This window comes from Curcuma longa, chromosome 21, assembly GCF_044706935.1.
Source record: "Curcuma longa cultivar G26 ecotype Majalengka, Jawa Barat chromosome 21, ITB_CL_G26_1.1, whole genome shotgun sequence".
NCBI lineage: Eukaryota > Viridiplantae > Streptophyta > Magnoliopsida > Zingiberales > Zingiberaceae > Curcuma > Curcuma longa.
In genome coordinates this window covers 3,981,149-4,008,650 of record NC_133881.1, presented here as the reverse complement: position 1 = coordinate 4,008,650, position 27,502 = coordinate 3,981,149, and the positions used below count along the sequence as shown (strand labels likewise).

Sequence of the window (27,502 nt, the reverse complement as noted above, 5' to 3'; positions counted from 1 at the left end):
GCAGCCAATGGCGGGACGCCACGTCGACGGCTCGCACCTTGGCCTTCTGCTTCCTCGGGAAGCTGGAGCAGTTATTTGTAGTATTGTTTACTTTGGTTTTCTTTTTGTCTTCTACTTTGTTAACGCTTCCAATCTTTTGCTTGCTTCTTCTCCGACGACTCTTCTTCTCGATCGATCAACGAAGATTCAGGTTTACTCAGACGATCGGGGTGAGTCGCTTAGTCATCTGCTTTGCAGCATCCCGATTGCAATTGCACGCTTGCGCCTTCTCTCATTTACAATAGGAATTTGCTGTAGATTTGAGGCTTGTTTGTTTCTTTCTCACACTTGGGGGTTTTGTCGAAGTCTTTGATGTTGCTGGTTGCATTTTGATTTAAAACGACTTCGATTGATATACTATGGGATTTCTAGTTCGATCGTTTTGATACAATTCAGGAATGTTTAGGAATTTGTGCTACGTCTGAAGTGGACGATTGGGAAGTGAAATCCTCTTTTTGGGTCTTTAGGTTATGGTTTTACTGCGTAGGAAGATTTTGCTTAATATGACTCGGTGGAAATGATTGAGATTTGAATTCCTGGAACTCGTTCGATCAAAATCTTATTTGTGTGAAACAGTGAAGATATGTACTTGTTGAGGACTTGTGGAAATCGAAGTAATAGAAACTCGAAAAGTGTGCTCTACAGTAGTTTCTTATAAGAAAGCAGAGTTTGTACCACAGGGATAAGTTGTGAGGAATCTTGATGGGAATATGGAAGAGCTAATGATTGATTGAAGCGCTGAGAAAAAAGGAATGATGCCACAACTGATCAGCTTTGCTTCAGTACTATCGGGTTAGTTATCGTTAAAATATGGGTTCATTTTTTTAAGTTCAACTCAGAAAGACTGGAAGAAATGCTGATCTCTTATAGGTAGAATTTCTCAATGTAATTAGGAAAATTTTACTTAAAACTCTTGGCGAACAAACTTAGTTGTTCTGCATCCGTCGCTTCTATTTCTGTTTTTAATTGAACAAACACGTTTTGTTACTTCAGGAGTTTCATAAATCTGTAGAACATCTTCATTTGTTCTTCTTGAATCAAACTTTTTGTGTTTCTCGTAAACATGTGGCCTCGTACTATTTTTTTTTTTTTGTTTTCAATACGATTCTTAGAAACAGGGAATTGACTGTTGCTGTTTGTTAATTGAGACTGAATTCTAGATCTCAGGTGGAAACGCTTTTTGATTAATGAAGCATTAACTGCTGCAATCGGGTTCAAGATACTAAAGTTTCAAGTGTTGGAGTTAGTGTCACTTCTTTCAAGCCATATTTCATACAGATAAATTGTTGAATTCTTCTTTGTAGTCTAGTGGGAAAAGTTCGATTATATTTCCAGATCACCAATCTTTTCTTGAAGACATTCCAATGGATGACTTAATCGATACCTACATTCAATCTTCAAAATGGTCAGATGGAAATGCCTCTTCAAGGACACAATGGAATGGTTCAGGATTATCTCTGACAAATGGCTTGCTTGCTAATTCAGTGGGAGAATACAAAGAAGTGAATAAACCATCTATTGGCATGGTATGCTCAAGTCATACTGTCGAAAATATGGCTGCTGAAGAGATGAACGTCCAAGGGCATGATAGGACACCTAACATCTTTGCAGATGGAAGTATGAAGTATGAGATCCTCGATGATCTATATCTGACTGAAAGGTTACCAGATCAGGAATTGCACCATCAATTCTCAAACTCGGTCTTAATGAACAATGGCACACAAGTTAAAAGTTTCTCAGAACCAGGGATCACTGTTAATACTACAGCAACTACATCATTTCAATCGTCATTGCCTCTTAGTACATTGGTCATATCTAATTCCATAGAGAGCAACAGTAGTGAATTATCTCTGTTTCCAGATTCTCTTGGAGATGCTCATTCAATTACTTCAGTACCAACAATCTGGCCTTCGATCTACTCAAGTGTCTCTTCGATCTTCCAACAGGAAAACATGCCAGCTTTTAGCTATCAAGGGAATGAAAACAATGATGATATGTTGAGAAAAATGAGCTTCGATAATAGTTCTTTTCTTGGCAGATTGCCTGATGCATCCTTGCCGGTTAAAGTTTGTAGTCAATTTATAATTCTTTACTTATATGTTGAAGTAGCATTACACAATTAACGAGTGCACAAAATATTTTCCAGGATCGAAATGACCTACATGATCTTTCTTTCTCAGTTGGGCAACAGGTAAATTTGGTTGCTGGTGCATTTCAGCCACAAAAGGTGCTCTGAACTTTGAGATATTTCATCTACTGCATGTTTTAGCATTCTATATTAACCAGACTAAGCTAATGTAGAACTGCAGGAGCAAAATGGACTGCATTCTTCTTTTCCTCCTGAGCCATGTATGATGGCATTAAAAAAGACAGCACAAATATCTAGCACGCTACAGGTTTTTTGCTTGACTACATTATTTCATGGCGTATTTAATAGCTCTTGTTCTTTTTGGTTGATTTCAGCACTGAATTTCAACATTTAGCAGACACTGCCATCTGAAGGGCACACTACCAGCCAGATAAACAGTTCTACTCAATCTCAAGCTATTCCAGCAAATGGCAGCGGTTGCAATGGTGCTGCAAAGCCACGTGTTAGAGCTCGACGTGGCCAAGCAACTGATCCTCATAGTATTGCAGAACGAGTGAGTACTGGTGTCTTGTTTAACTGAGTATTTGGTCAACTTGTGAAAGTTTCGATAAAATGGTTTTCTCCTTGGTTTATTCCCTGTATTATAGTCCTCTCTAGTAAAACCGTTTTTTTTCCAATGATATTTCATTTTGATTAATAAACTGTTTTATCTCTTAGAGGAGCAATATGCAAAAGACAATACCAACCAAAATTGCTCCCTTAGAGATATGACAATCATATATACAAAAAAGTCTCCATGATCTTGAGTGCTCATACGGCAACAATTCAAGTATTCTCATGGGAATTATAGAAATTATTCTCCACCAAATTTGGCCCCTACAATCACTCATTTATATCTGTATGTATTCATTCTTTTGCAAAGAATTCCATTGTTAGACACTCTTTTGCAAATGCAAATTTAGATAGCGAATACAATCATTAACATTTCTCTACAAATTACATTGCCTTTGCATATGTACATATGTTTTCCCTTGTTCCCAAAAAGAAAATGAACCGATGCTTAAAAAAAATTGTTTTTCATACAATAGAGTAGGAAAACAAAATGAAATCTCAATAGAGGCCATCTTAATTCTGATCCTCATAAATTAAAGTTTCCACAATAGTTAAAACTCCTATATGGCATGTTTAGGATAATTAATGTTATCTATTTTTAGATGCAACAATAACAACAACAAATTGCCTTAGTGCTAACTATTCTATTTCAGCTAACATTTTTGAAGTAGATTTGGCTTGCTATCTAGTTTTAGTCAACCCCAAATACTTGGCTCATGGATGGATGTTGTTGTACAAATACAATCGAGTATTGCTGATGTGTATCCATCAATTGATGCAGCTACGGAGAGAAAAGATTGCAGAAAGGATGAAAAATCTACAAGAGCTTGTTCCCAATTCAAATAAGGTACTGGGGATCTTTTCTTCTGTTATCCTATTCTGCTTCCGCCATGTTTGTTAAGCTCCTGTATAAAAAACATAAAGGCATTCTTATATTATGGTAATTATTCACTTTCACTGAAACTAAATTTGTCATAAATATTGTTAACAAATTTTTTTAATGAAGGACAAATTCTAAGGCTTTGATGTAGTAGATTTGGTTCTGTAGTTTATTTAATATCTGAACCAAGTCATCTTAATTGGTTCAGTTTTTTTTTTTGGAATATGTTTGAATTCAAACTCCATTCCTCTATGAAATAAAAATTTCAATTGAATTAAAGTATAGGATGTCTCCATGTGTTCCATTCTCATTAAATTTTCACTTCGTGTACTTAAACTCCTTGTTTCTGTAGTTACTATCCACAATTTGATATTCTACCACAACCTAATGAATTTTGTATAACTAAAGCATGCAATTCCTTCTTTGCAGATTGACAAGGCATCAATGTTGGATGATATCATTGATTATGTCAAATTCTTGCAACTCCAAGTCAAGGTTCCTATATTTTCAACACAACACGTGGTTTTCAACAGATTATTTTCTCATTACATTTTGTTAATATGTTAATTGAAGGTTCTAAGCATGAGCCGGTTGGGTGCAACAGGAGCAGTTGTTCCCCTTCTCACAGATACCCAAATTGAGGTGCTCTATCATTTATTTTTTGATATTCCAATCATAGTCCACACTGTCTTTGTGGAAGTTTCCACACTTTTAACATTCCAAAGAACAAATATCATCATGCTTCAGTACTCATTCTCAGATTTTCTTATCCCTTTGTTGAACTAGTGAACAACCTCTTTGTTGTTTACAGTTGTGCTATCATAAACATTTATTGCATGTAGATGAATTATAATGGAATAAGTTTTTGGAATATCACGGGTTTGAGTCGCGAAAATAGTCTCTTGCAAAATGTAAAGTAAGGTTGTCGTACAATAGATCCAATGTGATCCGACCCTTCCTCGGGACTCCGTATTGATGCGTGCTTTGTGCACCGGGCTGTTCTTTTTTTATGTAATGGATAAGTTTTCTTATGTTTGATTAAAGAATAAACCTGGAATAGCCAATATAAAATATGTAATGCATATTTTTATTTCATTCCCTTAAAATAATTATTTTATCAATTCGTTTCTGTGAATCAAACAACAGATATATATAGTAAAGCACAATTCTTTGCTGATACTTGCTTTGTTGTCGTTATACAACACCTATTATTATATCAGGACTCCTAGCTCCTATGGTCTTCCAAATGAGATGATATTTGCTCTAGCTGTCTTTAGCGAAGTTGCAATCATTCAACATAACAAATAGATGATTCTACTTAACAGGAAATGAGTGAGTCGGGTTTTTTAGAAGGGAAGAAGATACACAGAAATTGCAATTATTCAACATAAGTTAAAACTCATATAACAGGACTGTTAGGAGGGCTTTAACCTTGTCGCCCTTATTTGAATGAGGAAGAGTCTCAGATCCAATGTAGTGTGAAGGCACATCATGGTCAATACCAAAAAGAAAAACAGACACACAAACACATGAGAGACATTCAATTTGAAATGTGTATTTAGTAGTGAGCGGCTACGTACTACTTCTGGTCATTCTGTTACATTGATCTCCTCAGCTTCACTGTGTAATTATTGTTTTTGTTCAACTTTTTTGAATCAATTCCACAGGGCTCCAGCAGTCTTTTCCTATCATCCTCTGAAGGGCAAGGTGGTTCAGACATCTCAGGATCAGATGACTGCTTAGCCTTCGAGCAGGAAGTTGTGAAACTCATGGAAACTAATGTCACCAGTGCTATGCAGCTCCTTCAGAGCAAAGGACTCTGCCTCATGCCAGTAGGTCTAGCCACTGCAATCTCAACCAACAAAGGCTCCTCCACTGCTGTATCACCTGACGCTCGAAAACTGATGATAAGACACAGTTCCACAGTCAGTGGGTGTGATGGAACCTTGGTTAAAGAAGAAGCTCACCAATTGGATGATAAAGCAAGATCGTCAGATTGCAAGCCTAATTAACTGGCTGATATGCCATGCTATTTCCCCCCTTCTTTTTTATCAGATTAATTTTAGTAGAGATTTCAGTCTCTAATATGTTAGCTTTCTGTTTGAATATGTATACTACAAGACAAGCTGTAGCACCTAGGCTTGTCAGCTATGCATGTACTTTTGGTTTGAAGTATGCAATTAAGATTTTGGATCTGAGAAAGATTTCACACAATCTTCTATATATCTATAAAGAAGACATTGATAATTGATATAATTTCCTTTTCTGCTAAATTGGTGTTGTACCTTTTGTTACCAGCAACTTATCCGAGACTCGAATATGTATACTTTTTCTTTTCTACTAATTGATATGATTTTGGATCTATTATACACCGACCGTCTTATCTTAGGCTGTTTCCGAAATTCAAAACCTGTGATTTTGGACGCGAACGCCAAGATAGGCGACTTCGGGCTCTCCCGCCTCATGACCGACGCCGCCAACTCCACGAGGGAAAACCCAGTTTTGTCCCTCACGAAATGGAAAAGAAAATTTTAAAAACAAAAAATAAAAAAATTTGACTGAGATATGGTACGGTGACACATGTGCCCACAGGCGTGCATAGTGGGCAGCATGTCATCGTGATTTTTTTAATGAGTACCAATAGACGGTGACGTTGTGCTTTGCTCGGTTGATGACGGCATACGACAAAATCATGGTAGTGGACTTCTCCACTGGCAGAGCTGAGACACAGCAGCAGGAAGATGAGCAAGCTCGAATAGAACTTGAGGGAGATCTCCATAAAATTTAACTTCCATAAAATTTAACTTCAGCATTCAGCTGCTGCGCACTGCTTCTCTACCTCCATAGTCAAGTCATTTATGATCATTTCCTTTACAGACGCGGTTTGCTAGAGGATTTAACTAACTAATCTGACCTACCACCAAGACTAACATGGATGGACTTCAAGAGTAACTAACCTGATCTAATGTGTTTCATGCCGTAAAAGTTGGAGAGTGTAGGAGGACAGCTCATGCAATTTAGAACGAGATGTGATCCTAGAGATTGAGAAAAAGCCCTGAGTTAAAGAAGGAAAATGGAAACATATTTTAACTGAGAATAATATAGAATCATTATGTTGAATAATGATCGGAAGAGTCCTTAAAGCTCATCCTTGTTACGACATATTCCTCTAAAGCCAACAATGCCATACGGAGAAGAAAACGAAACATCCATTTTTCATTAACACCTCTAGTTTACTCCTTGGAATTTGAAAATTCTAGTGGTCGAAAAACTTCAACTGTATACAAAACAGCACCAACAGAAAAGTTAAAAAACTTCAACTGTATTTTTATATTATCATAGCAGGAGATTAATTCCCCAATGATTTGATAAAAAAGTGATTTGCCACTTTCAAAAGGTCCAAATTATGACGGACAATAGATACTCCGGATAACAAATTCTTTAACATAAGCATTCCATAAGCAAATTTAAATATCATTCCAAAATGCCAATGGCCTTTTTGAATTTAAAAATACTGCTATAACTATTTCAAGTAACAATGAGATTGCACATCACTTAAGGCTAATTTTTCTCAAGTTAACCTCTACGATTGGGAAGTGGAAATATATGGCAATTGGCTTGAAAATTTGAAGTGATAAAATATGTGCAGCAACTTGGAGTTCCAAACACCTCAAATAAACAGGTTGCTCACATTCTTAGCCACTTCATCATCTATATATCTGAACTAAAATTAGTTCACTGGAAAAATTTGGAGCCTATTTACATGTCCAAGGATGTCAAATGTCCACATCGATAAGTGCCACGCCACAGGGCCAAATGAAGAGATGACGAAGGTGAATTAAAAGGAGCGAGTGCAAAATTTCTGGCACTTCTTGACAAAGGCGTAGGAATCCCCCTCCGTCCTTGGCAAATAGTCAGACGTTCCCATGATCTTTGCTAGCATCTGACTATTGACATGTACTCCGCATTGGTTGGAGTGCACTTGTACAATGTATGAACCTCCTTCCTGAGTGATGCATTTAAAAGTACTCCATGTTATTAATCTTAAGAAAACACACTGGAAACCATCATCCAGCTATTAAAATTTACATGGAAAAAGGAAAATTATTCTTGTAGAATCCACGAGGTGCAGTTATGGAGCAGCTGGAAATTTTGACGTGCTGCTATGTTGTGAATAACTTGCATTTTGCTTAAGAAGGTAGATGCATTTTCATAACACTGGTATGAGCCTCCACAATCACACAGCTCTGCCAAGCGAGCAGCCTTAACTTGTCTACACTTGACGCAAACAAGATCCTGTAAGTGATAAAGCCTTTCTCTCTGCATGACTATTTGGAGAAGGAGATTTTCCATATGCTCACGGTTGTATGGCTGTCCGCATTGCGGTACCACACAACGCCAGTCATCCTTCCAAATCATGGAATCATGACCAAGATCTAAATCACGATAATCATTGCAGTAACTGCAAATATGAAGAAAAGAAGTGATTAGCAATTTAATATCTAGGGTAAGTGGGGTCGACCTCACAAAGAGTCAGCTTGGCTTCATGAAATTTTATAGTCAAAACAAACCAAGAAGGTATGGTTTTGAGCTGTTTTGGCTAAAAATATCCTGTAGGTAAATTACAAGAACTACCAAAGTTAGATCAACATACCTGCAAATAACATTTGGAAGTATGAAAGATGGACAAGGATCATGGAACTGTGCTTCTGGAGCAAATTCTTTTACATGAATCAGTCTTAGTAAATTCTTCCTCATCCTCTGCAAGTAGAAGTGTTTAATTCAGCAACCAGACTTGTATGTCGTAAAAAGAAGCATTTGGGCCTTTTGCAAGCCAAGCCATTCATGTGCTCTTTTGGACTAAAAAAAAAATAGTTTTTTAGTGGAGCAAAGGTTGTCGCTCAGTTCATTTACCCAAGTAGCTCATTTACTCATGCAGAGTATTTTTTAAATCTTAAAAATTTTGAATGAGGTGCATCCTGATTTAAGCTATACATAAGTACAATCCAAAAAGAAAGATACAAATTTAAGGAAAACATCTAAAACACCAAAGCAGAGATATTAGACTGACAAGCACTTGAACCTGGCATGATGCTTCATCTGTATGGAACCCCTATTTCAATTACCTACTTTTTTCCCCTTATTATTAACAATTTTATCAATTTTCCCTTTTCAATAATAAATACAAGATATCTAATAGAAATTCTATTTTCCTATCTATAATAATTTTATCAATATCCCCTTGTTCGATAATAGATCCAAGATATTTAAAAATTTGACATCCATTCAACTTGATGACTCCATCTATTTTTCCTTTCGTTATTAAATTTTACATTTTATACATTCTAATTAGTTCTAATTGAATTGTGAAAAAAAACACTTTAGAAATTAAAAGTTTTGAGTTTAATCTATCCACTGTCATTAACATATGCCAAAGAGTAATATTTAATATGATTGCCAAGATCATCAATTATTAATCTATCTGGCTATCAATATATGTGTAAAGACTTAAGAGTTATACCCTCCATGTAAATCTATATCTATAGGAAAATCATGTCACATCCACAATAGCTCTACCACATCAATGTAATTAGAACACTATAGTGAATTTTTTCCCCCTACTCAATAGAAGCCGTACTTTTATATATATATATATATTATATATATTTTACATTGGGTATCTTATTAAGTAAATAGCATCTATAATTGATCTATTGAACATGAAATCTAGTTGATTTTCAGAAACAATTGTTTCTTCTCTGAATCTCTCAGTAACAAAAATTTTAAAGTTACATGGTATAACCCATCAACTTGATCCCTCTATAATTATAAAGACATTATCATCACCTGTATTCTTATAAATTTGAACTAGAAAAATTTTCTCCATCCCTCGTATTGATTCTTAAATTCTCAACCTGATGTTGAACAATTATATGTTGATCTCAGAAGCACTTCCAAAGTTCAATAGGAATATCATCAGGATTGATATCTTTACCTGTCTTCATTTCCAAAGAAACCTCTATAACTTCATTTGATAAAACCATCTAATCCTAAAGCTTTTCTTATATCCAAGAAAAGCCCAGTCTATACTGTCATATTCCTACCACAACCAGTAAAACATATGTAATTTTATCTATATGCACTTTTGAAAACCCTGGCCTAAACAATAAATTTCAAATTTTCCTTTCACAACATCAAAGTAAGGGATAGTGAGCATCACGGCTTGAAGTAATTAATATGTATCAATTTTATACTAATCCCAACACTTATGAACGCATATGAGGTGTCAATGATTGAAAATAGCATCAGGTAGATAATAATTTTGCACTGATCCCAACACTTGTCAAAGCATATGAGGTGTCAACAATTTAAACTAGAATTAGATAGATAATCAAAATATTGTGGAGCCTTAAGATATAGAATTGAGTACCCAGACATCATGTTGAACATTTTGATCAAGAGCAAGAACAGAAGAAATGTGTTTAATGAATTCCAATGCAGCATCTCCTTTATGATTTTGATATCCAACTGAACTTGAAAAACCATGAGTTGGAGGCTGATCCATATTGCCTTTGTTTATCCTCTTGTTTATAGAGCATACATCTTCAAGAAGTTTTTCAGTGAAATAATTGCTTATCTGTAGGAGGACAAAACAGCATATAGTAAAGATCACTGAGGAACTCTTTTGCTAGTGAAAATTATGTTTACCCGTTTCCTAATGTGGTCATTGATGCAGTCTTCCAGAGTTTCAGCAGCAGTCACTGTGATTGAGGGTGTACAAGTACTATCATCAGTTGTAGTTCGAGAAGAAATTTGCTTTTGTAAGTACACCCAAGGATCATACAAGAATTCTGAGACTCTCAAGTGAAAGAGGGCCTGTTTTAACAACCAAAGATTGTTTGGATGATTTTCTATGTCACAATACATTTGAGCAACTTTAACACTCATTTTGTTTACATGAAAAGAAATTACTTTTCCAGAGGAATAACAAACCTGAATGTCCTTAGTTAAGTGTTCTGCCATGTTCCAGCATGCTACAATTTCTACTTGAGAGTCACCCTCTGTGTTTGTGATTGGGGATCCTGTTTGGAATTTGGCCCGAATTCCACCATAATTAAACTGCAATTTGTAATATCATTTAACAGAAAATTCTACTTTATGATCAATTGACATCTAATTTAAGTGATGTGAGAATATGAAAAATTACTTGAACAAAGATAAGTAGACAAACATATGCTGAGTGAGGGTGGTCAGACCTGATCCTTAAATAACAATGAATGCCAAAAATACAGAGGCTCAAGCTCAATCCATTCAAAAAGGTCTCTGCAAAAGTCACATTGACTAAAATTTTAAGTAAAAAATCTATATGGAATCAAATTCAAGATCCATATCAATCAACAAAAAAAAAAAAAAAAACAAAGAAAGAAAGAACGAACCTTGTTTGTAAAGTTTTCAGCAGAGAATCACAATATGCTGTTGCAGCCAACAGTTCAAACTTGCCAGTGTCGATTATGATCTTAGAGAAGCTTGCGAAGATGATGGTTGCTCCTAGTTTTCGCAGCTCAAAAAGCAGTAAAACAAATACCTTTCTCATGACCTGTCAGTTCAGATAGAGGAAGGACTCTCATGTAGAATAGAAATGAATAAGTGCAAGATACAGTGATGTAGAAAAAATTTCAAGCCTAACATAAGTAACCAGATCACTACCATAAAAGTCCAACTAAGGATTTGGCAAGGGAATTGCAAGGACTCAAAGATCAGAGGTACAAAAGTTTCAAATATTAGTATAATCTCTTGCTCAATCAAGCAACCTAATGGAAAAGAACAAGGGACTTACCATATCCAACACACGGTGAAGAGCAGGGTCATGAAGTTTTGACATTGGGCTGAAAATTTATGCAAATGATAGTTAAGAAAACACAACATTAGAATTGCCCTACAGATTATTCAACTTCTCACCTGCAAAGCCACCGGTAAAGATGCTGCAAAATTGCATCAGCAAAGATATTACCAGAAGCCACTGCATCTGATATGCATCTTTGAATTAGTTGTTTTAGTACTTGAAATGCAGGAGCGCATGCACTGGCTTCATCATAATCAGTTTCATTAGCAGAAGATGTAGGCTGCGAACCATATTCACCAAATAAAGATCCCCCATCCATTTCTTCAAGTAGACTACTCTTGTGGATAGCATTCACAGCTAGGTGGTGTATCTGCAGAAAGGCATGAATTCAATAAATTCTGCAGAAAATGTAGTTATTATTGTTAATCTAACCTTGAGTTCAACTGCCACTTTTCTATAAGCACCGAGATAGCTCCAAGCTGGTTGGTTGACCTGTTTTTTAGTCATCATACACCCATGGGACAGTTAGGCATCCTGAACATACTCAAAAATATAAATTTTCATAAGAAAAAAAATAACATTAGCAACTAGCATTACATAAAGAAACAAAATAATGAGTTTTACTAGACAATATGACAGATTTAAATGTCATAATGGCCAGGAAAATACAAGCAAGATATTCCTTAGACAACATATGGTTTTCTACAACCAACCGAACAAGAAGATTCTCTTCTTGTGACTCACTTTTCAATTAAAATGGTCTCCCTTCATTAGATAAACGATTTTGTGCTCTGATAAGTGGTTCACATGTTTCCACCACCTTGGGATCATGTTGGTGCTTCAAGGCTCTCTAGGGCAAGGAACATTTTTTGGCTTGATGGGTTAGGGTTGGTTCCTCCCATTTATTTTTGGGCATCTTTTCATGCTTACCATGAGGAAGTTTTTGTTGTCGTTTTCAAATAAAATGTACACCCTCCCCTTTACTGTCATTTGCTCACTATATAGTCTAGTTATGTAGGTTTAGTTTCTTCTACTCTAATGTACTATGTGTTTGTACCCAACTTGTAATTATTTTTTCCTACTATATTAATTGGATAGGGCTTGTGGATTCTCAAAATAAATTAGGAAATCTTTAAGGTACAAAGTCTTATAAAAAAATCAGAGTGAGGTTGGCTAAGAAACATCATAAATTGCCATATATATATATATGTATGTATGTATGTATGAGAATTTTGTGGATAACAAGTAGTAAACAATAGAAGTTCAAGTTCAATGCTACAATCTTATTACAGCAAAACTATTGAGGAATATGTGGATGATCAAAGATTCAAGGAATTATGCCTATAAAAATACTAGAACTGTAAAATCATGAGACGATAGATTGAAATTAACTGGTATTTTATGTCAACATGAGTAGACACCAGTATTAAACAATGTAGAACAACAAGAACCAAGCCTTATCCCACTATGTGGGGTCGGCTATATGGATAATGAAACAGTTTAAAAACTAAGATTAAAATCCTTGGGAATTGGGATATGAATATAAAATAATACAAATAGCGATTTAGAAAGGTATCTACATGTAAAACTCCCTAAGTTACTTCAAAAGCCTTACTTCATCAACAAAGCATGTCTCTCCCTCATAAATGCCACCAAAATCTGGAATGCCATCATCAGATATCCACAGTACCTGAGAAATAAATTCCAGCAATATCTTAGAACAGAAGGATAAACTGAGAGAGGAAGCAAAAGACTACATGACTATGAATTTGCAACACAAGCCTGATTTGTACATAGCAAAACATATCTGTTGCTCACATAAACCAAAGGAAAATGAGATATAAAATTCATCACAAAAGGGAAACATGCCATCAGAAACATCAGTTATTGTAGAATATAGCAAATATGTTCTTTCAAAATTTTTAAAAGTTGATACAAACTGATCCGTGCATTTAAATTTCTTCATCCACCTTTCCAAAAAGTCAACGAAATCAGAAAGATAATTAGCACACTAGTATTGTGATATATTAAAGGAAGGCAGCATTAATCAATTCAATTACAGCTATGCTTGGATAAAAGATCAAATGCATCAGCCAAAGAAGCTTTTCATATGTAGCCTAACTTGTGATACCAATTAGTTTCAGCATACTTCAGTTGTTTAATTAATGTGAATTAGGAGAAGATTTAACACAAATAAAGTTGATTGGTCAAAGAAGAATATTTAATTACAATGACAGATTCAGGCTGCAACATTTTGCATTTATTAGTTCATTTAGATAGGCACGTAATACATTTCTTTATGTCTCACTATTTCATAGAAACCACTAGATGACAAAGAAGAGTTACACCTTTCTAGGCATGCAAACGAAAAAAATCCAATGCATTAAGAACATAGAGTTGGTTTTGCCAGCCTTTCTAGGACAACCATGTCTCAGTGAGACAGTTGCATTTTAGGTAAGAAGCATGTACTGCTAACAAACATCTGTGAGAAAGCATAGTGGTTACACCTTAAGTAATAGATTCAACAAACAAAAACTTGTATGAAGTAGGCTGTTTACAACCAATAGAATCGATGGGCATCAATAAAGAATTAAATGTATCAAAAAGCACATAATGTATAATCAGAGGGAGAACTGTTAAACTATCTCCAAACAAAGTTTTATATCTAGTGGAAAGCCAACCTGTTGTTGGTCACGCAATGCCCTAGAAAAGAAGACATCAGCAGTAAAAAGAAGCCTATCAAGCTCGATGTTTCCAAATGGAACCTGTTTGATCACACAAAATTGGCAAAATCTTCTCTCTTAGACAAGCCATTCAAACACCAGATCATATATGAAAGCATAAAAATAAGAAAATGAAAATTACATGTGCATATCTCGAAAGCAAAACCCTTTCTGTGAACCATTGGGATGATGCGGCACATCTTTGCATGCTAATTTTACCAGCTGTGACTTGCCATCCAAGAGCCTAATTAGAAAGGAAGTCAAGGCTTGCTAGGTAAGCATAATCATAGAGAAAGCATGAGTATATATGCAAAAATCTCAGCTCTTGTAGTAAACCTGATAATTACAGTCACTGGCATTACAAGGAATTGTAACACAAGGGAACTCTTGCAGAATTCTTATCCCTGATTTTTTGGCTTGAAAGCCTGGATATTCTATGATAGCGATAGCAGGTTGGGGATGTTGATGCCTAAAAAAAACCATGGACATTAAGTTTTAAATACTGATATCTCCACAAGATAACCAAAATGATAAATGCAAACTTGAGATATTCTGGAAAATTAGATGTTGATATATCACATGCAACAGAATCAAGCTATACGTCTTCACATGTCTTCCACATTCTAGAAAGCAGCAATACATGGTTATCACATCTCTAATATATGCTAAATGACATGTGCAACTAATTGTTCTCCTACATTTGCTAACAAAGCATTTGAACAAGAAAATGAAATCTCATGTGGTCCTTATAGCTTGGTTTGAGATCTCATGTCATGTTGGGTGGCATAGTTGAAACATACAGTTACAATAAATTATCAAAATACGATACTAATTGACACAGATATTGCTCTTGTGTCGTCCGTGTTGATCGCACCGATGAGTCTCATACCATACTAACACTTGAATAATGTTATATTTTTGTAGCTTGTTGCCAAGAATATTTTCAACTTTTTTATCTAATTGATAGTTTTATTTTTGAAGAATAAATAAGTTAAATGAAGATTCTAGAAGTAGAATTCATATAAAATCTTTTGTGGGACAGAGGATTAGGATTAGTTGTAAACATCTCCCAGTATGAAGAAGATTCTTCAAGCACCATGACTCAAAAAAACTCCTCGAGGACCATAACCAATCACAAAACATCTCTTCAAGGACCACAAAACTTGAAAGATAGCTCTGCAAGGGTTTTCTTTGGCTTGTGAATAACTCAACGAGCACTACTAAACAAGTATCTCCGTTAACTCATGACTAGCTCTTGGAATTGTTAAAATCTCAAACAACTTCTATTAACTAAGAGATCGTGAAACATCTCTACATACATAGTTGTGTTGTCTTCTTTTTCATCTTCTTCCTCCCCTCTAAATCAATGATCGGCTCTAGGTTCATACCTTTTTACGCTAGTTGTAGATGAACTCACTAGACACATCCAAGATACGTTATCATGATACATATTATTTATAGATAACATTATTTTGATTGATAAGACAAGTGAAGGAGTAAATTCTAAGATCGAATCTTAGTAGAAAATATTGAAGATAAAAAGTTTTAGCTTAGTAGAGTAAAGACAGAATAAATGAAATTTAAGTTTAGTAATATTAGACGTAATAAGACAATTGTTAAGTTAGAAGATAACAAGTTATTTGCAATTAAGAGATTTAAGTATTTAGGATCATTTTTACAAAAGGAGAAAGGATTTAATAGAGATGTTTTACATAAGATACAAGAACGTCAATTGAAATATAGGAGAGTGTCAGGTGTTCTTTATAATCATAAAGTACCTCTAAAGCTTAAAGGGAAGTTTTACAAAAATAGTGGTTAGACCTGCTATGTCATATACAACTGAATGTCAAATTATAAGTCAAGTAAACAAGCAGAAGATAAGAGTTGAAAAGATGAGGATGTTAAAATAAATATGCATAAAATAAGGAACGAAAACATTAGACAAAAAGTTGAAGTTGCATCTATTGAAGGCAAACTCTGAGAGATACATTTAAGATAATATAGGCATGTATTTAAGTATCCAATAAACGATCTAATTAGGTGATGTGAGAACATGACAAATACACACATTAATAAAGGAAGATGGAGACCAAAGAAGACTTAATTAACAATGATAAAACAGAATAAACTCATTTAAATATAGATGAGGATATAATGGGGGATCAAGCTCAAACGCGTAGAAGGATCCATATAGTCGATTCCATTTAGTGATATAAATGTTTTGAATGTTATCGTTATTCCTCCCCCCTAAATCACCACCAACACCATGTGTAAGCATTTTGACATAACTGAAACCCTAACACCGAACAAGTTTTAAATTTAATTTACAGATAACAACTCTCTAGCATTATGCACTAATTTTGATAAGTATGATGGTATTTATATGAATTACATACACCATTAACATTAGTAAGTTTTATAATTTGTCTTTTGATTTCCTATTAGTAATTAACAATAGTAATTACTCTCATTAAATGTCTACTTGGACAATAATAATTACATATTTCAAAGTAATATATGCAATCTTAACATTATATCCTAGATATTTCTCAAGTAATTTCAATTTTAAAGACAATTAAAGGAATTGTGAAAAAAATAGTTGTACCACATTTTTCAAATACATTTTATAAAGAGTAATTTTAAAAAAATTTATATTATAGATATTAATACACTTAAAAAGCACAAAGCAACCTAAGAACTACTAAATTTTCAATCATAAGTTAATTAAAAATAATAATTTTGACATTATCATTTTAGAAGAAAATAATAAAAAATGAATATCAATTGGATTTATAAGATGTTAAGAAAAAAATAACTATCTATTAGAATATGATTTTTAATAATGAAAAGTTCAAATTAATTATTCCAATTGTAGAATTTTTAAATAGGTATCTATATTTATGTTGTCTTAAGTAATTGTATTTAGTTGTAGAATTAATTCTATTCATAAGTAAATAGACAAAATTATATACTAAAAATTAACTAAAGTTGACTCTAAAAATTATTATATTAAAAATTTTAAAATATATTTGATTAGACATATTTTACTAATAGATTTTGCACAATGTGCACATTTTTGCCTTCTTCATATGTAAAATGTTTTTGGATAACATGGCCATTTTGCTTGGGACACTTCAAAAATGAAGCAAAAAAAAAAAAGCAACCGTAGCTCATGAACAAATTATGTGTTATATAATGACTTCCCATTTAAAAATATTAGGTGATTTATATGATGGTCATGAATTAAAACCATATTCCAGCTAATTAGGGTTGTTTTCATGAACATGCGTCAAATATCATTCCTCCAGGTGTCATACATTTCAATCAACAATCTCTTTTCTTCTATCTTTGTAGATCCATCATATTTGCATCAAACTAAAAGTAAACAGATATAATATCATCAACTTCTTCATATGCTAACATATTTCTAAAGATATCAAGTTGAGTTAAAAGAGTAATATAACTTCATAAATCATATACGTTGGCCATATGATAAGTAAATCAATGATAACTTCACATACCAAATGTTGACATATGCAATATAGCGAAGCACCGCATAATGCAAGGAACTGCTTAGACTGCTGCTTGACATAATAGTATTAACCAAGGATCTAGTTGTAAACTTTGAATATGTTTGTAATAATTGATTAACTAAAAAGTATAATTTAGCAAAAAACATGTATCCAACTCATATGGAGTCAACTACATAGATCATGTAGTGTCAGTGATAACTGAACTATTTGGGGCTACATCACATGCAATACTGCATCATCTAAATCAAAAGCTAGCATGTGGTTTCTATACTATCAAAGGGATATCTGTGTAAAAAGAAACTTCTCTTAGTAATTAAACTTCAAGCAATTTTCTAAATAAAAACTAATATTCTGACATGAATCAAAGAACAGAAGTACCTGTATTCAAGTAATGTACTATGCAAAATCTTGCCTCCGGCTTCAATTGAACGAACATACTCCAGCTGAAAGAATGATAAATAAGGTTGCCAAAGGTCCAAAGTAGAGAGCCTAAACTAATAATGGCAATACCTTGAATGTAATATTGCCCTTTGTTGGAGGCTCGATACCTAATGTTTGGAAAGCTTCATGAAATTGCTTCTCAAGAATTGATGAGGATAGTTCTTTGTTCTGAAAAGGGTTTACAACCACAACAGATATCGTCCAAGATCTAGGGAAATATATAACGTAGATTGCCCTACCATCGGACAAACTGGCATAAAAAGTAAGAAAGAGGTTTGAGGAAAACATATAGTAAGTGAATATGGCAGAGTTGCTCAGGGGACAATAAAAGTAGGATAACCAAATTATCCCAACTGGAAGTAAAGAAAAAGAATAATGACTTATAAGATATTAGAAGCATAGTACATTTCAAGATATATGCTTCATATATATAGAGAAACTAATCTTATGCTTATCACTTATTCAATATTTAGTATTTACAAACATAACAATGTTAAAGAATGCCCTACAGAAAATGGAACAAAATCATTCCAGAGTACCAATGAAAAACAATTTTATATATAATATGCATTTATAAGTAGAAATGTCATAAATATTCATCAAGAAAATGCTTTAAAAGTCCTGGACCCAATGACAAATTAATGGGCCAGCAGAGTGCACTAGAAAAGGTGAAAAGACTAGGTGATGAACAAGATGAAAGATGCAAGAGCAAGTCAGTTCTTTTCCCATCTCTTCTCTCTGTTTCTTTTCCTAATCTATTTCAACCATAAAATCAATGTATCTGTGGAAGCCATTGCGAGTGGTATAAAACCACTCCAACCAAAATTTTTCCATCAATATTTTCTCCATTTTCATGGCCCATCCCTATTGTTTTCCAACTTTCTATTCAAAATTTGAAATTTCATATATAAATTCATGTTCTTGCTAATTTAGAGACATTATTATTACTACTTTTTATTATTATTTTAAATTCTTATAATTTTGTTGGCTCCAACAACCAAGGAACCTTCTTCCTTATATGATCCTGGGATCCTCAATTCTCCATGCCAGCTCATTCCTTATAAAATCAATCTCTCCCAACAACCTTAAATCAATTATGCACCATTAGAACCAATATCAAATTCAATGTTCCCAATTATCTACATGAATTCAAAACATTGTTATTAAATTTAAGATCCACATGAAAATTCTTACAACTACTAGGGAGCTTCAGCAAGTTTTCAGCTTTTCATGCCTTTCTAGAGCTTGAGCATGTTTTTGAGTTTGTTGCACCTTGCCAAGTGTGCTCTTCTTCAAGAAGGTGCTTTTTGAAGCTGCAGTTCATTGGTCATCTATGCACAGATGCATTTTTGTTTGTTAGTATCTTTTTGGCATCTGTTTAATGAATTTTCTGTTTGTGGCTTGTTTTACTATAGCGCACTATGCTGCAGTATCAATGTTACTGAATTCAGTGCACTAAGATGTTATGTATTTAAGTTACTTCTGTTCTGAAGCCTCAATGAAAAATATTTTGTCCACTCATATTGTTTTCAAAATAAATGATTTCAATTTACAACTTCTAGTAGGGAAAGTTTCGTCTATAAGTTCTTACACACAAAATGAAAAAATGTTGCAGGCACGCATATACAGTTGTTCCCCAGTAGTGGACAATTACTCAGATCATGAAGTATGCATTATTTAGAAAAAGTAAAAAAAAAAAAAGAAGAAAACATACCTATGGTAGAGATAAAAGTAGGTAATTGATTGTTCTAGATATGAGCATTCTGTTGTAGTCTTCATATGCAACTCATTCAGGTTCCATCCATCATCAGCATTTTTATGTTTAACAGCTTTATCTATTTTGCATACGCAACCTAGCTGGACAATAGCATGAAACTCCAGTGGCACTTTTGTTTCATATATCCCCTACAAAGAGTTTAAAGTATGAAGATTCAAAATCTCACCACAAGGTCAATTGTAAATTGTTAGTTGTCTTAAAAAGATAAATATTAGAATTAACCATAGTGCACCAAGGTTGAACAAAGCTCCAAACGAGAAAGGAACAGAATTAAGAAGATAAAGTAAACAAGTAGATTAAATTGGCCACAGATAAACGAATAGGTCACAAGTCTACCATGGAGGAGATCATTTCAGGTAACCAAAATATTATAGTTGCATTTCTAAAGGAGTTTCTTCCCATTCATGATTACTTGATTTGCCACGACCAGAAGGGCTCCGTCACTATATAAGTCAGACAAATTGCTTGTACCACTATTCACTGCTACATTATAGCTACCAACCAAATAAACAAAATTGTATTAAATAAATTAAATATGCATACAGTTATGTAAGATTACAAAAGAGCAAATATGAGAAAAGGTAAATTTACCTAATGGGAAGTAAAAAAGAAAATTCTGATAAGATAATAATGAAACTAAATTGTGGAGAAGTGATAATAATTGACAGCTCTGAATATTGTACTATTCTTTTCTTTGAATTCTTATGACACATACAATCATACTCTTTTTCTTACACCCACTTTACATTTGTACTCATGTTATGGAGTCTTTGGCTTTCAAGTTATATCCGAGAATTTTTGTAAACTTCTATGATCCTTGTGGCATATCTTAAGAGGTATGTATTTAGTTCAATTCATTATTGTGTTGTATTTTGCTCTGATATTATTGTAATTTACATGTGGTGAACGAAGCTTGCCTCTAAGAGGGCACAACTCTTGCAAAGTGTGACATGGCTTACATGTGGAAATATGGCTTAGTAGATCAAATAACATCTATAGCACATTTGTTTGTACTAAACTTAGTTTCAATGAACTTCCAATGTGAAAGCATACAGGAAACTATCACATACATGATGATATCAAAATGCTGATTTCAAGTATAAAATGTATCACATTCACAACTCTTTTGACAAAAACAAGGAATAACAATATCAATGTGATTAAAAAGATAAGTTTGAAGAGCATGATTATATCATGCCAAAACTTATGTTTAACTTTACACATCCAATCATGAACAAGGTATACTTTATATCCATGGTATAAAGTATGCTGACAATAAGGAATATTGCCATACAGTTTATTTTATGATATTGTTACATCCTTTCAGGTATTTTCCCTGAACCACCAATTAAACCATACGGTCATAAACCAAATGCTTACAATTGGCTTGCTTGTTTATCTTTTTATTTGAAAGCTCAGTTGGACACCCCTAATACCTAGAGCCAAAACACACAAGATGATTCTGAACCAAAGGTTTAGCAGATAAAAGAAGCAAGTACTCTCTCAATGTCACCCATCAACAGATCATGTAATAGTAGCCAAAACAAACATAACCAAAGACATGATTGGTATCAATACCATGAAAAGTCTAGTAATTAGGTCATCCCTAATTTTAAAAAATTAAACTCGTTAACTTATACTAAAAGAGTCCAAGTTTTCACCTCAATTTCTGGATCTGCCAGGAGAGCAGCAAGTTTCTTGCTTTCAGCCCTGAATTGTTCTTCAGTGATAACAACCTTTAAGAGATTGTATTCGATATAATTAGACTATAAGAAAATTTTATAATATCTCAAGTAATTTTTTGTTGATAACCTAAATCAAGCAAAGGACTATTACTGCAGATTATAATATAGACTAACGAGGAAAGGAATGGCTGAAAGAACAATTTTAAAATCAATGGGTACCTCAATGAGATTGTAGTTAGGTTTGCCATGTGGAAGAATTTTTTTAACACGTCTTCCAGGAAAATTTTCTGTAATAGGAGCCTTCGAGTTTAGATAAAAGACTCTTTGGATATCTAATGGAATCTTCTGCATAATACCATTGGCAACAATCCAAGCATAAAAATGCCCAGGTTGTACTCCTGGAACAAGTTGAATTATCTGGTGCAAAATAATAATAACAAGAAGAAAAGGAAGAAAGTAAAAAAACCTCAACTAGTAAAACTGAAAGTTCACCTAACAATTAACATCACTTGTACCTGCCAATGTGACCGAAAAAGAGTTGATCCATGCTTTCTGAACAGATCGCTAACCCCATTTTTCTCGGGATGCTTGTTAGCTGTGTCAACATGTTCATGCAACATGTTTGAATTGTTTAATCTGAAAAAAAAGATCAGGCAAATCTTGCTGAGCCATTATAGAGAAAATTTTAAATTGGATAAGTCTGTTGGGTCTTAAACATTCAATGCAAAATTAAATATTGCATTAGCACCTTAATAATTTCCAAAGTATGTTTCGTGCACAAAAATTAATTCATCTTATACTCCAAAGAAGAATTTTTTGTCAACCAACAACACTTAATCATTTAGCAAGGCCTGCCAAAGCATACCTATTTCATGTCAAACTGTTACAGTTGTCACTATATGAAAAGGCAAAATGGCACCAGAATAGACTGTGGGAATTACCCAATATAACTCATGGTTTGGTGTGTCTAGCTTAGCAAACTTGTGAGAGGAAAAAAAAACTCTAAGATTATATAATTAATTGAATAATAAAAAAAGTCATACTTTTATAGCTTTAAAATCACATCGCCAAATTAAACCTCAGTCAACCGAGACTCGAACAACTCAGAAAATTAGATACAGAAAAAACAAAACACAAACCAACCTGAAATAAAATAAAACTGAAATTCAGACCATGAATTTCTTCTTTCCATTAACTCCATGTATTATTGAATGGAATTTTTTTCTAGGTCATAATCATTCATCAACAAGAATTTGCTTGCTGACGAGAGGTCATCATCTTCATCATGGTTCTGTAGTCCAATGAATAAGGGATGTCACAAGTTAACACGTGGGATAAACATTATTGATATCACAACTAGATCCTTCATGTTCAGAAATAACAGGACTAAAGTGTTCATACCAAAACTGCAAGAGTATGACATGCCTAAAACTCGGAGAGATAAAAGAGGCAAGAATGTCTCCTATTATATTAAAAATTAAACTAACGTTTCAGTTAATAGATAAGTAAAATGAATGTGTTCAAATCAGTTCTCATGGTATGAGTTGGTGGAGCAAACATTAAAGTTCTTGAAGAAGGACATGCTTATGCTTATCAAATCAGATAATCATCTTTTGTATTGGTCTCTTTTAGCCACAAGGTGGAGCAGCAGGTACTTTACAATAATTATTACTGGTTTTCATCCCATTATGGACAAGTACATATTTTATGGACAAAAGGGGCATAGTTACTAAAATAGGATTGGATCAGCGGTTCGACCAGAAAAATAAAATAAAATTGAGCTTCTCTCCAGATGGGTTCCATTTAAAGATCAGAGATGCACAAAACCAAACTAAAAAACAGTTCGACAACCGATTTTTTAAAAATTGAAACAGCCAGCTTGTACAAAACCAGCTCAATTTTGTCACGGCCCCTGTAATGAAAAAATACCAATTTCTAATACCTAAATTATTAAGGAAATAAATGAAATTTGGTTAATATTGTGGGTATTTGCCTGTTTGGTAATTTTTAGATCTGCATTGTACCATGACCCTACCCTAACCACTAAACTGGATAAGCAAGACGCATGGTTCCCCTCTTCTGTTCTCCATCCTTTCCCGCCATGTTAGAGTCTGAACACAGAAGAGATCACACCACTGGCATTAGACACCCTTTGAACTCCATGATTCCACCTCATCTCATGCATGGTCATGCCACCAGTAGTCACCAAGTCGGTTGATCCCTACCACCTCATGTCCTCAAGCGTGTTCTAATCCACCACCTCAATCATTCATATAGGCTATATATGTTCTTATTACATTTTCTATTTTTTTCTAGTCATACATTTGAATATATATCATTAGTCATGTCTATTACACCTTCAGTAACTTCTTCAATTCCATCATCTGCTCAATAAAATGCAAATAGAGGAAAATTTGATATGGTTTGAGGACATTGTGATGAGAATATAAATTCTATCAGAAATGTGCAAAGTAGCTCAAAAATTGCATAGTAGATCGTATTTTGAAAAGGAATTTAAAGAAGGTCAAGAGATATTGAGCAAGAGTAAGAGGTGAAGTTGGTTCCTGCAAGAAGGTTTCAGGGGGAAATCGGCTTTGCAATGCAATAAAATTTAGATGAATATGTCTTTAAAAGGAAAAAATAAAGAATTACAAGATGAATACAATCCAAACAAAACTCTACAACTCGTGATGATGAAAGAGATGAATTTGATCTTTTGTGTCTTCAACCTAAAGCAAAAAGGAGTATAGTTAAGAGTACGAAAGGGAAATATATAATGGATTTTAAATGATTATCTCATGCCTAGAACAATTCCTGGAGCTCAATGTGCACTCAAAGGAAAAGTTATCAAAGACCAGATTGACAATGCATTTACAAGATGGATGTATTGATGTTACTATTCCATTTAGTGTCGTTGATTCTCCATATTTTCAACCTTTTCTGGATGCAACTTATGGTCTAGGCTATAGAGGTCCTAATTTTTATAAAGTGTGATCTTTTCTATTGGCAAAGAATGTGGACAATGTAAAGAAATTGTTAAAGATTATAGTAGCAGTAGGAAAACCACAGGTTGTACAGTTATAGTAGAGTACATTAGAACTTATATTTACTTGTTAGTTCATTATCCTAAGGTAATTGTGTATGAGTGTGTATGTTTGAAACAGTAATGCTACTCAGAGATAGACTTATGTTGGGCCAGAAAATGTTCAATGTTCATTTTGTGACAAATAATGAAACAAACTATGTGGCGGTAGGAAGATTGTCAGAGCAAAATTCCCCTACACTTAATTGATGTTAGCAAATATCAGAAAATTCGAATTTCAAAATATCATTTTGCATGCTTCAAAGAACAACCTTGGCATAACGGTAAAGTAATTGTCATGTAACCTGAAGGTCACGGGTAAAAGTCTCAAAATAGCCTTACAAAGCAGGGTAAGACTACGTACAATAGACCTTTCTCCGAGACCCCACATTGGTGGGAGTTTCATGCATTAGACTGCTCTTTCTATGCTTCAAAGAACAAAAATTATATTTATAATCAGGGATTAAAATCTCAATCCAATGCAAGTCAACATTGGACAATCTTCCCGTTACGCGGGCGGATAGGCATGCAGAATAGGCCCATGACAACCAACCCTCTCAAGCAGCCTAGCTTTGCGAGATCTAGAGAAAAATTGCTGCATTGCAAGCTCCCGAGCTTCACAATGCGTCAAATGCCACTTCACGAGCAATCGAGTTTGCACGGCCTCAAACAAATTGTTGGCAGCCTCAAATCGCAATACTTAGAAGAAAATTGTAATGGGACCTCAATGTTGCTTCATGACCACCGAGCATCGGCAAGACCTCAAACAAACTTACCAGTAGAGGCAGACAGAAACTTCTAGGTACTTCAGCTTGTTGTTGTAGGTTGGCAAAACCTCTTCTTCCTCCCGAGGTCACAAGACTTATCCAGTAGCTGAAGGTCAACAGCAATTTCCAGTGACACTCAAGTTTGAGCCTTCCTTTGGCGATGATTTCCAGACAAGCTCATGCTCTAAGTCTCCTCTGCTCTTCTTTTCTCACCAAACATGATTTGTTGGCTCATCAAAGGCATACACAAGTTGTCATTCTTCTCAAAGCAATAAAAAATTATGGTTTTGACAGAAGGGAAATGGCATTGTTTGGGTTGATTGTTTTGATGGAAAGTTTTGCCTACATTGACCTAAATAGAATATATTTCACATCTTGTATGTTCTGGTGATGAGCCTCTTCTATTAGGGAGAAAAAGAACTTTCTCTAGATTACTACTCAAGCAAATTAATTACTCATTTATGTCAACCTAGGGTCCTTCTCATGTCACAACAAATGTGTGATCCTAAACCTAGTTTTGCTAATTCGTTACATATAAGAACAACCATTTCAGATTTATCCACACAGCATATACAGTTGACCATTAACGTATATAGGAAGAATTTTTTTGTTTAGTATAAATGTCATGATTAGTGGATTAAGCATTGCAAGGAAGAGAAAAAACTAGAAGAAAGTAAGGTTTCAAAAAGAATATGTAGCCAGTATATACACAGTATAGTTGATATGAGGAACACAGAAATATGCAGTTAATATTGTAAATGTTAAAAAAAATGTTTATATTACTAAAAGTGACTAACATATATACAATAAAGTCCAATTAATACTTCCAAATAAAAAATAATATATGTCAATCACAAAATGTGAAACACATGAAATATTGAATGTTAATTAAGATAATCATGTGCAGTACAATTATTATCGATCAAAAATGCAAAATATATATATGGGTAATATTGATATAATAAATCTAAAATGTTTATTATTTGCAACATTTGTATTTAAGCTTAGCGTTTTCTGCCAATTTAGTCAGTCTCAGTTGCTTCAAATGGACAAATTAAAAAATTTCTGAACTGCACGTGTAAAGCACATATGCAATATAAAGTAATATGCAGCTGCTTGTTGTCCCGTTTAAAATTCAACAGAAAAGTCAATCATATTCACATAAAAAACACATTGATTTTTAAATGCTGATCACATAGAAACAAGATAGCAGATTACCTGCGCCTTTTCTTTTCTTCACGAGTGGCTCTCCATTTTCTTTTCTTCATTTCAAGCCAAGCCTGATAGTTAGTTGCCTTGTTCACAATGTCACTTGAACAATTTTCAACAAAGAGATCTTGCTTCTCGATATTAGAAAATTTCACTCCAGGTGAAGATGAATGGCTTGCGTATTTTTTATTACTTTCATAGCTATGAACTACTGGCTGAGGTGGGACTACTCTATCATCTTCTTTGGACAAAATTTCTTCAATATCCACACCAAGTATTTTGTCATGAGCCGTCTCATCTTTCCTTGCTGCATTAAAGATATCGACAAGTTTGCGTTGACGAAATCTATCCTCTTTCTCACAAACTTTCTTGTGCAACCAATGAGGATGGATCACCCGAGGTACTGGGTTAGGAACCTGACATATTTGAGTTTTAGTCTCCAGTAAATTAAGAAATTAATTGAGTATGATAACACAGACCTTCTGCATAGCAGCAGGAATGGTGATAATTTTTTGAATAGTTGAACTTAGACGTTGCTTGTAATAAGACCAATCAACGATTGCCCGAATGCTCACGTCAGAAGATATTTTACACCATTTGCGTAGATAGAATTTAGCAATCTCTGAAAACAGATGAATTGCACAATCAATTGTCCATTTAAACTAAACATAATTTCTACCTAGCATTATCATAGTACAAGAAGGAATCATCTGGATCATTAATCTTCCAAAAACTCTGCAATGGTATCACACTCTTTGCAATGATACCACACACTACAAAATGATACCACCAAGCACTATGCCATACTATTATGTGAAGATA

The 27,502-nt window shown here is 34.1% G+C and overlaps 2 protein-coding genes across 7 annotated transcripts; one reads left to right on the top strand and one right to left on the bottom strand.

Annotated features, from left to right (window-relative positions):
* The first annotated feature begins 106 nt into the window (after positions 1-106).
* On the top strand, positions 107-5,870 carry LOC141815261 (uncharacterized). Of its 6 annotated transcripts, none has more exons than XM_074703178.1 (9): positions 107-190; positions 1,200-2,105; positions 2,186-2,266; positions 2,349-2,435; positions 2,523-2,681; positions 3,522-3,587; positions 4,050-4,115; positions 4,194-4,262; positions 5,288-5,870. In XM_074703178.1, the coding sequence occupies exons 2-9, from the start codon at positions 1,404-1,406 to the stop codon at positions 5,630-5,632; spliced, it is 1,575 nt and encodes a 524-aa protein (XP_074559279.1). In that variant the 5' UTR covers positions 107-190; positions 1,200-1,403; the 3' UTR covers positions 5,633-5,870. The 6 variants fall into 6 exon arrangements, with proteins under 6 accessions (XP_074559279.1, XP_074559278.1, XP_074559282.1 ...); XM_074703177.1 differs by having other exon boundaries at positions 128-209; positions 1,207-2,105; XM_074703181.1 differs by having other exon boundaries at positions 128-209; positions 1,200-2,099.
* Positions 5,871-7,206: 1,336 nt separating this feature from the next.
* Positions 7,207-26,840, bottom strand: LOC141814629 (DNA polymerase epsilon catalytic subunit A-like). The gene is made up of 21 exons (XM_074702568.1): positions 26,690-26,840; positions 22,138-22,258; positions 21,842-22,039; positions 21,599-21,673; positions 19,875-20,065; positions 18,230-18,410; positions 18,098-18,162; positions 14,523-14,655; positions 14,329-14,430; positions 14,145-14,228; positions 13,079-13,153; positions 11,896-11,955; positions 11,580-11,833; positions 11,458-11,506; positions 11,057-11,217; positions 10,877-10,943; positions 10,614-10,739; positions 10,329-10,496; positions 10,051-10,257; positions 8,275-8,381; positions 7,207-8,082 (listed from the first exon to the last, which is right to left on the bottom strand). The coding sequence occupies exons 1-21, from the start codon at positions 26,737-26,739 to the stop codon at positions 7,725-7,727; spliced, it is 2,832 nt and encodes a 943-aa protein (XP_074558669.1). The 5' UTR covers positions 26,740-26,840; the 3' UTR covers positions 7,207-7,724.
* Between the last annotated feature and the right edge of the window lie 662 nt (positions 26,841-27,502).